The sequence below is a fragment of the Trematomus bernacchii genome, unplaced genomic scaffold, assembly GCF_902827165.1.
Source record: "Trematomus bernacchii unplaced genomic scaffold, fTreBer1.1, whole genome shotgun sequence".
In the NCBI taxonomy this organism is placed as follows: Eukaryota; Metazoa; Chordata; class Actinopteri; order Perciformes; family Nototheniidae; genus Trematomus; species Trematomus bernacchii.
The window spans coordinates 17,483,832-17,497,133 of NW_022987689.1; the positions used below are offsets into that span (position 1 = coordinate 17,483,832).

General features: G+C 41.9%; 1 protein-coding gene across 1 annotated transcript in view; it reads right to left on the minus strand.

The window, feature by feature from the left end:
* Positions 1–13,302, minus strand: part of LOC117488635 (cadherin-18-like) — a 119,891-nt gene that overhangs the window by 18,332 nt on the left and 88,257 nt on the right. Inside the window, exon 8 of the mRNA XM_034137645.1 lies at positions 3,675–3,799. Coding sequence (XP_033993536.1) covers positions 3,675–3,799 — 125 coding nt within the window. The remainder of the gene's footprint in view (positions 1–3,674; positions 3,800–13,302) is intronic.

The following is a 13,302-nucleotide window of genomic DNA, read 5'->3' on the forward strand; positions in this document are numbered from 1 at the left end:
ATGCATTCTAGTACTCAGGAGGGGACTTTGACAGAGGATTACTAAAAAAAAAGTACTTCATTTTATTGTTGGTAGCAGTCAAAATAATACCGAGTCCAACAGTGTCAGTTTTATTAAGAACTTGCGGTAAAAAATATTTGTAAAAAAAAAATGAAGAGCAGCTGATTTGAAAAAACAAAGTGGAGAGACGGCTGATACCCCTTTCACACCAACGGTGTTTCAGGGCCGGTTCGGTGCTGGTGCTTGAAAAGCACCGGGTTTTCCTGTTCACACCGCAGCGGAGCAGCGTCATAGCTCCGGAATCCGGTTCGTTTCGAGCACCAAAAAGTTGTCCGTCTAGAAGCAAGAACCGCATACGTCACGCTTACGTCGGAGGGGGGCGAGATTAACCTGAGCTAACACTTAAGGCGAGTACGGCAAATAAAAGTTGTAACAAGCAGTAGTGCTGAGCAAAGTGACTAGAACGCAACCACACACTTGTTAAAAAAAACACACTTTATAAAGTCAGGCAACACTAACCAGGCTTCGTGTGATTCTGTTTATTTGTACCTTACTTTGACCATCCGTTCGCTGTTATTGATCATTGTGGAGAGCAGGCAGACGTTTTGTTTGTTATTATAGCAGCTATCGGATGGAATCAATACATGGGCTGCACAGGTTGTCATGTCCGACTATCACAAGTAGAATCATAATGAAAAATACGTCGGTAAAATGTGCCTGTAGAAAACTGCTTAGCAAGTAGTCAGTTTAGCTTCGGTTGCTATGCTAACATCACCCATGTTATACCAGAGAAACTTTCATAACAGCGTTGTGATGCCAAACAGCGTCAATTCAGACTGACACCAAACAGCGTCAATTCAGACTGACACACATTCACTTAAGGGGAACTGGGGATATGTATCAGCTGCTTGTGTGACAGTCAGACAGTGAATACTTTAGAGCCGTGTGAGCTAACCCGGAGCTAACGGGAGAATACACTCCCGTTGAAGAGCAGCCAGCACTGCAGCGGTCGGTAAATGCCGCTGAAACACATTAATAAACAATGAACCACGGCACTCTGGAGAAAAGTATAAGGTTGGAGAAGTCGTTATTTAATTTAATCTGGCTTCGTATGATTAAAAGCAACGCAGTCCCCGGCCCGTTGTTATTGTGAGGTGAGCTCCGGCGTTGGGGAGAAACTCAGCGACGTAAACTGTGACGTCATGACGCAGCAGCGGCAGCACCAGTCGGGCTCTGAGCGGTGTAAAAAGAGCCGGCGCTAAACCGAAGAACCGGTTCTGAACCAGAAAAGCTCTAGCACGGAGCTTGAACCGGAGTTGCGTTGGTGTGAAAGGGGCATGAGTGACCGCAGTGCAGAATCGCTGTATAGTTTAAATCTCCTAACAATGTTGTCCATTTTAGACATAGACTTATTATATTTACAGCCCTTAATAACATTCATTTTCTGGGCTCAATGTGTGTCTTGGCCGTTTTCGTTGTGATCGCTAAATTCACCTTGTTTCTCCTCGTTTATAATATTATCAACGTTCCAAGCAAAGGAGTGCTTTTGTTTTGAAATCACTTCCGCGAGTTTCGCGCCCCCCCCCTCCCCCTCCCCCCTCGCTACAATGACCATTAGACCATTTAGTAAGGTAAAAAACAAAAAGCAAAAACGCCTCGCAGACACTCTTCCGTTTACTTGTTTAATAAAGAAAAACAAATGGTCCGTAGATACACGGATTCACCTCCCTCCATCATGTTGATTTGAATCAGAAGTTCTGAACATGAGCCCGCCCCGCTCGACCTTCTGAGCCAATCACAGCGCGATAATGACCTGCCTTCCGTTTCAACCATACTCCTTCCGTTTCCACTATACTTTCTCTCACACATACATACATTCTTCTCTTGCATACATATATTGTCTTCACACATACATACATTCTTCTCTTGCATACATATATTGTCTTCATACATGCATATATTATTTATAATATTAAATGTAAACATTGAATGAATGTGCATGAGAGCAAAATGTATAAATATGAGCATTAAAATATATGAATATGAGAACAAAATGTAAAAATGTGTGAGTGAAAAACTTATAAATGTGTGAGTGACAATGTATGAATGTGTGCATTGAAATATGATAATATGAGAGCAGAATGTATGAATGTGTGAGTGTAAATATATACGTGTGTGAGAGTGAAAATATATGTATGTAAAAAGAGAATATATGTGTGTAAGAGTGAAAATGTATGTATGTAAAAGGAGAATGTACGTGTGTAAGAGTGAAAATGTATGTATGTAAAAGGAGAATATATGTGTGTAAGAGTGAAAATGTATGTATGTAAAAGGAGAATGTACGTGTGTAAGAGTGAAAATGTATGTATGTAAAAGGAGAATATATGTGTGTAAGAGTGAAAATATATGTATGTAAAAGGAGAATGTATGTGCGTGAGAGGACCAGTATGAATTACGGCCTGTACGGCCCCTCATACCTATGGGCACACCTTACGTGTTGTTGTTGTTGTTAGCATCTGGTGCTAGCTAGCTGCGCTAACGGATATAAGGAGCTGTTTCAATGAAAACAGAGGAGCGACATTTCGCCGACAACTGCGCCGAGCACTTGTCTTTATGCAGGTAGCCAGACAGTGGGACATTGTACGAAAAGTCAGCACACTCAGCACGGATAGTGCGCGCAACATGATTGCAGCGTCCAGGCAGCTCCCGTTCGAGCATATATGCCTTGAGCTGCACATAGCTCCAACGATCCATCACAGTGTCTCCACACACACACACACACACACACACACACACACACACACACACACACACACACACACACACACACACACACACACACACACACACACACACACACTTTGTATTGTATTAATGTATGAGAGAGGTTCCAGGTTGAATTGAGGCGAATATTTGTAATGTTCAGGTTGTTGTGTTTAATATTCATGAGAATATTTGTCATTGTTCAAATGATAATAAACAAACATATAAAGCATATTTGTCCACTCATATGTTGATAAGAGTATTAAAAACTTGAAAAATATCCCTCTAAGGTACATTTAGAACAGATAAAAAATGTGCGATTAATTTGCGATTTATCGCGATTAACTATGGACAATCATGCGATTAATCGCGATTAAATATTTTAATCGACTGACAGCCCTAATATTGACGTAGTCCAACACTAACAGAAAGTAATCAGATTAAATTACTTTTATATTTTGAAACTCAGATTAGGTGACTGAATATCTTTGTTTTTACAATAGTAACGGAGTACCAAGTAACCCTCTCAAACCTGGTAGTGTTTTATGTGTTTCCTGTAGCTTGAAGCCAAGCTAAATGATTACACACTCATTCATGCTCACAGTGACATTTGCATAACAACTACAGAGGGATGTGTACAGATCATTAGAGAGAGCAACACCTACAGTAAGACAGAGGGAGTGTGTGTGATCTTTGTTTGTGAGTGTGTGTGAGGCGACAGCAGCTTCTCTGGAGCAGATCAGAGCCTTCCTGCTATCATAATTAATTAATTTGAATTATCTCAACATATGTAAAAACTACATTTATATGTTTTTGGTTGTTCCAAATGTAAGGCCATCACATCCACATCCAACCGAACACCAGCAGACTGTTTCTTTGTTCTCTAAGCTTGAGCATAAGGAAATACTCACCTGCCCATATTTGGTGCCCTCGCACACTATGACGGCACTGTTGCCCCCGGCGATGGCTGGAATGTTGTCATTGACGTCCAGGACCTGGATGGTGACAGGGACGTGAGTCACCATACCGGGGTTATCTGAAAACAAGAAACAGTTTAAGTTCTTCGAGGATCTTTGTATTTCCAAAAGAGGGAAACAGCTCTGTTTTTATATTTGCACTGTCCTTAAGAAAGATCAGATGCTGAACTGAACAAGTTTGATCAGGTTTATCATCTCACAATAGTTAACCTCCTTACAGAAAGAATTGCACGTCAGCACCAAACTTTTACATTTGATACAACCTGGCCCCTTTCATAATGAATCTGGGGACTCATTCCCCCCCCCCCCCCTACACACACACACACACACACACACACACACACACACACACACACACACACACACACACACACACACACACACACACACACACACACACACACACACACACACACACACACACACACACACACACACACACACACACACACACACACAGTATCATACACTTTAATGCACTCAATAATGCAGCACTCTCTAACACCATAGCCCAAGTTATATATGTATAAACTATTATTATTATTGTGTATATCTTTTAATTGTTCACCTTTTATTTTGTATTGCTTAATTATCCTGCTTTTTCCCTTATTTCCCCCCATATTTTGCTCCTTTGGGCAAATCAATTTCCTGTCTGTTTGTCCGTCCGTCCGTCTGTCTGTCTGTCTCTCTCTCAGATGGAGGGTGGGAGGGAGAGGGCGGTAAGCGTAGAAGGGCTATGAGCTACTTCACTTATCTCAGTAATTTGTACAAAACTTAGAAGACTAAAAAGAATAGTAAGATGACCAATGTCAATACTATTCCTATTCCAGTTTCAAACATAAACTGTTAATAATCATTGACATGGATCAGATGGAGACTCTACTTCCTGTGCGCAGAAACCTAGCCAGATTGAAGTGCACTGCTGTGTAACGCTAACCTGAGAAGCCAGATGGTTTGTTATCCAGAACCATCTGAGAAGCCATCATTAGAAACTGTTGCAAAATGGTAGGCACTTTGAAAAATGTTGCAGGTAATTGGATCAACCATCTGTGTATAACGTCTACTGCAAATAGGAGTTAAGTTTAATGTCTGAATTTCTCACCGAACACATTTTCCATTCAGAAAATACTCTGGGGCCGTTGTGTGCTCTTTACCTTGCGGTGAAAACAGGTTAAGTTTCATTTATATGGTTACTAGCCTGCTACATACAGCTCTCATCTGTTGGTTGCGCTTTGAAAGGTCAGTGGTAAACACGGTCAAAGTTGATATAATTCAAACTTATAGCGCTCTGGGACAGCTCAATCCGTTTCAGAACACAACAGCTTCGCAGGTTGCTATAAGGCACACTTTATAAAACCATAAATCTGTGGTTAAAGGTAACTCACCAGCAGAGTTGGGTGTAAGGCGTTAACGCGTTACTGTAATAATATTACTTTTGTCGGTAACGGAGTAGTGTAACGCGTTACTTTTATAATTCAGTAATCACACTACAGTTACTAACATTGCCCCGACACGCGTTACTTAGTTACTTTTATAAAATCAGTCATAATCACACTGACAGACAAGAGGGGTTTCCGCCGCAGGTTTATATGTACGTAATCTGCGCGACTTGCGCGTCCACATCTCCGCGTGCAGTGCTGCATAAACATGGCTGAGTCAGCGATAACTTTCGAGGGGTGGAGGTATGCCCATTATTTTGAGTTCGTCCGAAGAATAGACAGGAATGTGACGGTGAGGTGCAAACTGTGTCCAGGCCAGAAGCTGTTATCCACTGCTGTAAACACCACGTCAAACCTCAACAAACACCTGCAAAGAACACATGCTAAGGTGAAGCTAATAGCTAAGGACCTCGAACCGCCGACTCCGAAGCAGCACTAATTAGAATTTGGAGGACCGGTAACCAAAGCAGAGATGGACAGGCTTGTAGCATCCTTCATAGTAGAGGTAATGTTGCCCATTTGCACAGTGGAATCACCATCGCATCGTTCAGAGATATACTGCGCAAAATACAGATAGCAGGAGACAGAGGACAGCCATAGTCAGAGCTATCTGGATCAGTCTTATGCGACAATGGAAACTGAACTAAAGAGAACATTTGAAACTTTAGCAGTCTGCGTGATCTGCCTGTAGGGAGGGGCGGGCCGGCCCTGAGAGTAAAGTAATGAGTAAAGTAACGAGTTACTTTATGTAGTGTAATATATTACTTTTTTTTTAAAGTAATATGTAATATGTAATATATTACTTTTTTTTAGTAACGACCCCATCTCTGCTCACCAGCATACCTCCCACTTGGTTTGACCATCCTCACGATATCTTTAAACAGGGGCCAGTAAGATGTTAAAAGTCAATACATCAATAACTGTCTTTCCTCAACAGTAAAGTTACTGCTTCATCACCAACATCTCCTCTTTCTATTTTCTCTTGTGTTGTTTCGCACATTATGGATCAGATGGTAGTAATGGGACATCCATCTTTTCTGTTCCTTCATCTGTCACATTCAATATCTCACACTCCACTGAGCAGACCTTGATGGCACACAGTGGGGTAACACATTTTACTACAACACTGCCACAACAAGGACTTTAATATCAAATATTATTGATATGTGATACTTGGAAACTCAAGCCAAATGGAATTTTGAAAGCCAAGATTTAATATTTAATGTCACCATAAACTCAGGAGAGTGTAGGCACGTTCAATTTCTTTAAGAAAACATTGGAATTGAAATTGTAGTCTCCTAAGCCTGATGCCAAAAGCCAAATGAAAGAACTGATGTAGATGGATAACCCATAACACTAGAATTATCTTTGTAGTCTTGTGGATCAGGATTAGATTGTGTTTCCTCATGGTCAGATTAACGTGTTTTAGGGATGAAGATAGATGAACGTATGAAAATAGAAGGCTGGTTTCTGTGAACTTCCAAGTAGTGTTAGCTAGGAAGATATGGAACAGCGTCTTTAGATTTGATAGCCCTAACCCTAACACCATTGCATTGAAACTCTATATTAGTGCTGAAAAAGTTCCACTGGAGAACGAAAAAAAGGTAATACAAAAAACATCCAAGTTTCAGATAAAGGGTAAATGTACGGTGGCCCGGAAGTGCAACACACCACAGCATTTCACAAAACACTACACCATTTCAGAAAACACAACAGCATTTCAGAAAACGCTACACCATTTCAGAAAACACAACAGCATTTCACAAAACGCCACAGCATTTCAGAAAACACCACAGCATTTCACAAAACGCCACAGCATTTCAGAAAACACAACAGCATTTCACAAAACGCCACAGCATTTCAGAAAACACCACAGCATTTCACAAAACGCCGCAGCATTTCAGAAAACACAACAGCATTTCACAAAACGCCGCAGCATTTCACAAAACACAACAGCATTTCACAAAATGCCGCAGCATTTCACAAAACGCCGCAGCATTTCACAAAACACAACAGCATTTCAGAAAACACAACAGCATTTCAGAAAACGCCGCAGCATTTCACAAAACACAACAGCACTTCAGAAAACACCACAGCATTTCACATTGGACGGAAAGGGTATTCCTTTAGGGAGAACACTTCTTGTTTGTGATTGGACAGAGCCAGCCAGAGAAGCACTGCTGTGATTGGTTGTTTTTGCTGCCAGTCAAGAAATGACGCTTCGTGATCGGTCAGCACCCGACAGCCAACATGTCCCAACACATCAACCGTTAGCTGTGAGCACACACTCAGAGCTCACAGCTCCTCATATCTGTTCAGAAACTGGACAAAAGTTAAACAAGTACAAACCACAGACTGTCTATGTCATGGCGAATACAGTCGCTGCTTTATTTATGTCTGTATGACGCTGTTGTGAGTGTGGACGGAGCAGCTACAGGTTAGTTTAGCCTGATCGATCCGCCCCCTCTCCAGCATGTCTTGTTTGAATGACAGGAGTAAACACTGACAGCTGCGGTGAAACTCGAGCGATTCGAGCGATGCGAAAAAAACATTAATTAATGCTTTATTAATTCATGGTTTTTAAGGGGCTTATCTCCATGTAAATACTATGGTAGACTACCCAATATTCGCATCGCTCTAATCGCTCGAGTTTCACGGCGGCTGTCAGCTGTGTTTGCTCCTGTCATTCAAACAAGACGCGCTGGAGAGGGGGCGGGGCGTATCTCCATGTAAATCCTATGGGAGATACCAACTACAACAAAATGAACATATTGACCGTGATTTAATTGTAATACACGTTTCAAAGTGATGCCGAAGTAACTACATACTGATACCGGTTAGTAAAAACCATGAATTAATGCTTTGACAAGTCTGCAGACAAGACGGCAGGCGAAAAGCTTTTAAAATGCGTGTTTTCTGAATGGAATCGGATCGATCAGGCTAAACTAACCTGTAGCTGCTCCGTCCACACTCACAACAACATCATACAGACATAAATAAAGCAGCGACTGTATTCGCCATGACATATACAGTCTGTGGTTTGTACATGTTTAACTTTTGTCCAGTTTCTCAACAGATATGAGGAGCTGTGAGCTCTGAGTGTGTGCTAACAGCTATATGTCCCAACACATCAGCCGTTAGCTGTTAGCACACACTCAGAGCTCACAGCTCCTCATATCTGTTCAGAAACGGGACAAAAGTTAAACAAGTACAAACCATAGACTGTATATGTCATGGTGAATACAGTCGCTGCTTTATTTATGTCTGTATGACGTTGTTGTGAGTGTGGACGGAGCAGCTACAGGTTAGTTTAGCCTGATGGATCCGATTCCATTCAGAAAACACGCATTTTAAAAGCTTTTCGCCTGCCGTCTTGTCTGCAGACTTGTCAAAGCATTAATTCATGGTTTTTACTAACCGGTATCAGTATGTAGTTACTTCGGCATCACTTTGAAACGTGTATTACAATTAAATCACGGTCAATATGTTCATTTTGTTGTCGAGTTTCACCGCAGCTGTCAGTGTTTACTCCTGTCATTCAAACAAGACATGCTGGAGAGGGGGCGGATCGATCAGGCTAAACTAACCTGTAGCTGCTCCGTCCACACTCACAACAGCGTCATACAGACATAAATAAAGCAGCGACTGTATTCGCCATGACATAGACAGTCTGTGGTTTGTACTTGTTTAACTTTTGTCCAGTTTCTCAACAGATATGAGGAGCTGTGAGCTCTGAGTGTGTGCTAACAGCTAACGGTTGATGTGTTGGGACATGTTGCGCTCGGGTGCTGACCAATCACGAAGCGTCATTTCTTGACTGGCAGCAACAAAAACAACCAATCACAGCAGTGCTTCTCTGGCTGGCTCTGTCCAATCACAAACAAGAAGTGTTCTCCCTAAAGGAATACCCTTTCCGTCCAATGTGAAATGCTGCGGCGTTTTGTGAAATGCTGCGGCGTTTTGTGAAATGCTGTTGTGTTTTCTGAAATGCTGCGGCGTTTTCTGAAATGCTGTTGCGTTTTCTGAAATGGTGTAGCGTTTTCTGAAATGCTGTTGCGTTTTCTGAAATGCTGTAGCGTTTTCTGAAATGCTGTTGCGTTTTCTGAAATGCTGTAGCGTTTTCTGAAATGCTGTTGCGTTTTCTGAAATGCTGTTGCGTTTTCTGAAATGCTGTAGCGTTTTCTGAAATGCTGTTGCGTTTTCTGAAATGCTGTTGCGTTTTCTGAAATGCTGTAGTGTTTTCTGAAATGCTGTTGTGTTTTCTGAAATGCTGTGGTGTCTTGCACTTCCGGGCCACCGTATAAATGTAACAAACTAATATGTTTTGTTTTCTGATGTGTTTTAAATGTAAATCTTCAAAGATCACATGGGTTCGTGCTTGTGTCCTGGTGGATCTTTTCCAAACCAGACTAAGTTGACTTTAACCCAAGCCGTTCCTGTAAATAACCTTTAATTTATGATATTTACAGCTGTTTCAGCCAAATTCCGTTGCTAGGCTTGGGTCCATGTTTATTGCCTGCCAGCTGATGTCACTCACAATGATGAGAGCAGCGATACATCACTGACATGGACTGCCAGTGAAAACAAAGAATTGGCGACAAGCAGAAAATATTGTTTTATATAGCCTAAAAGCTGCCATGTCGTGTATTGCATGTCAAACAACAGAAAATATCCAAAATTATAATTTTCTTTACGGAAAAATAAGATATATGTGTCTTCAGGCCATCCAAAGAGAGGATGCGTAAACATGGGAAACACTTCCTCCCAGCTAAACTATGACACTAACGAAGCTAACATGAATCGTCAAAGTAATGTTGTAATGTTAAAAGTCAAGTAGTGAATGTAGATGCTGCATTGAAATATAAATCAATGACAAGCCAAGAAAATACCAGTTAAACTATTCGCTGACAGGACCTTGATCCTTTGTTGCTTTTAATGTTACTATAACGATGCCCATCATCTATCTCCAACAACATTATGTCATTGTTTGCCTGATTGACAATCATAATTGGGCTCCTTGTAGATAAACAAACGCACAGTAATCTTAATTTTATAATTGGTGAAAACTGCAGAATTTGCATTTACTGCCAGTCAAATGACAGCCGATATTTTCCCCCAAAAAGGGGAGCGGCCGTGGCGTGGCACATTAAGAATGTTTATGTTTACAATTGTGAAATAGTCTTTTCTCCAGACAGATCCAATTTTACCCATCCGGTTCTTGGACAGTAAACTTGGATTGAAGTCCTGCAGACCTAGCGTCTCGTTCTCTTTCCTGTCTTTATCTCTCTCATCTTTTCCCTCACTCTAATGCCCTAGCCACACGGAGACGAAACGGGTCGTATCCGCTACAGTTCTCTATCATATTATAGACGGTTTGGCCACACGAGGCCGACAGGGAAACGCAGATAACGATAACGATAACGATAACGATAACGGGTCCCAAGGTGGGTAGATCTGCGGCCGCAACGCTCTGGGGGGCCAAACGGCTCCGTGATTACGCCCTATAGGCTACGATCATTTCCTGATAACGAAAATACTGACGGGCTGTCAGGAGAGGGGGAGGAAAAGAGAGACTCCGTATATTATTCTTATATTATTATATGGAGTCGTTATTCATTTGTTTTAAAGCTCAATAAATAACAAAGAAGACCTTTGACCGGCACTTTTATAATTTTGTCCGGAAGATTTCAACTTTAACGGACATGTTGACCGACGAAAAGAAATTCTAACGGAAACTCTGCCGCACGGTTCCCTCACCTTTTGGTGTATTTTGTGGCAGAAGTACAACGCCACTTACAGGCCCGGCATATGTACTACAGCATCTCCAGCGGGTCGAGCGGTCTTGTGTGGACGGACACGTTCCTGGTGCCGATTGCGTGTGGACGGAAGACTTTTTTGATATCGAATTCGGTTCGTTTTCGTTACCGTCTCCGTGTGGCTATAGGGTCTAAATCTCTCTGAGTGCTTTGCTTCGCTGGGCTCCTCTCAGCTCATCCTATTAGGGGGGGCTTATAGAGCCTGGGAGAGAGGCATTCTGTGACCTGAGGGTAATAGGCAAGGTTGAGATACCACATCTGAAAATCTCTCTATTCACCATGGAGCTGAACTTTTTTTTTTCAGCCTCAAATGCAGACAGAATGTAGATGACTTTTGCTCCTGAGCTCCAGGCTATTAAACCCTGCACAGCAGGTATAACTCCCTGCTGACTCTAATATTGAGAGAGCAGAGGAGGAGATCTGCAGCTGTAGACTGAGGAATAGACAAATTTAGAAGAATGCTTCTGTTTCTTCTGACCAAACAGTCTCCTTTCCTACTGTCTTGTCTGAGTTCACCCTACAGAGCGGTGCAGTGATGAAGTATTTTTGTAGGCCGACCCAGAAGTTAGTATTGCAAGCGCTGCCTCGACAAAAACCAATGTAATTTCCCCATCGGTTTCCCTTATATATTGCAAATAAGCTCTGTGGCCAACACACGTTTATGATACTTAACATGTTTTGTTCAGCAGGATGATCTCCACGTATCAACAATACTTTATGATTTTGAAGGGTAAATACAATCGGCAAAAGCAAAAAAAACCTGAGTCAACAGGCATGGCTGATTTGTGTCTGCGTGATGAAATATAGTACTTAGTTTAGTCGTTTTACTAACACATAAGCTTCGAAAATTCACATGTGGAGTATTTACTGATATATTTCATTTCGTAAACGAAAACGTAAAAAAATCATAAGCTTGTGTTAACCACAAACCTTATATCAGGCTTCTAACCACAAACACACTGGAAAAACCATTGACATCGAGACGCGGGAGACTTAGAGTTGAGCATTATCAGGGGCACGTGGCTTCAAGGTGGGTTGCCGTCTCTTGTCTCTAGCTGCTCGATGTCTGCTATGCTGCAAGAGGCTCGGTCCGTCTACTATGACAAGCTCCTATGGCTCTACACATTACACCACTCGGGATAGAACATATTATTAAGACCAGAGATGGGGTCGTTACTAAAAAAAAGTAATATATTACATATTACATATTACTTTAAAAAAAAGTAATATATTACACTACTTCGTTACTCTCTACATAAAGTAACTCGTTACTTTACTCGTTACTTTACTCGTTACTTTACTCGTTACTTTACTCGTTACTTTACTCGCAGGGCCGGCCCGCCCCTCCCTGCAGGCAGATCACGCAGACTGCTAAAGTTTCAAATGTTCTCTTTAGTTCAGTTTCCATTGTCGCATAAGACTGATCCAGATAGCTCTGACCATGGCTGTCCTCTGTCTATCTGTATTTTGCGCAGTATATCTCTGAACGATGCGATGGTGATTCCACTGTGCAAATGGGCAACATTACCTCTACTATGAAGGATGCTACAAGCCTGTCCATCTCTGCTTTGGTTACCGGTCCTCCAAATTCTAATTTGTGCCGCTTCAGAGTCGGCGGCGGCGACTCACAACATCCTCACTCTGGGTTCGGGGGTCCTTAGCTATTAGCTTCACCTTAGCATGTGTTCTTTGCAGGTGTTTGTTGAGGTTTGACGTGGTGTTTACAGCAGTGGATAACAGCTTCTGGCCTGGACACAGTTTGCACCTCACCGTCACATTCCTGTCTATTCTTCGGACGAACTCAAAATAATGGGCATACCTCCACCCCTCGAAAGTTATCGCTGACTCAGCCATGTTTATGCAGCACTGTGGAGATGTGGACGCGCAAGTCGCGCAGATTACGTACATATAAACCTGCGGCGGAAACCCCTCTTGTCTGTCAGTGTGATTATGACTGATTTTATAAAAGTAACGAAGTAACGCGTGTCGGGGCAATGTTAGTAACTGTAGTGTGATTACTGAATTATAAAAGTAACGCGTTACACTACTCCGTTACCGACAAAAGTAATATTATTACAGTAACGCGTTACTTTGTAGTTGGGTGTAACGCGTTACTTTGTAACGCGTTACACCCAACTCTGATTAAGACAATACAGAATTATGTCACAATCAGTCTCTAGCCTACCGCATAGACAAACAGTTTGCTATGCATTTTTACTAAATGAACGGACAACGGTTTCCTCCGCTAGCTTGCAAAGTGAATGTAGCTACAGCTAATACCATCTGAAAGTGAAAATGAGGCCTTAG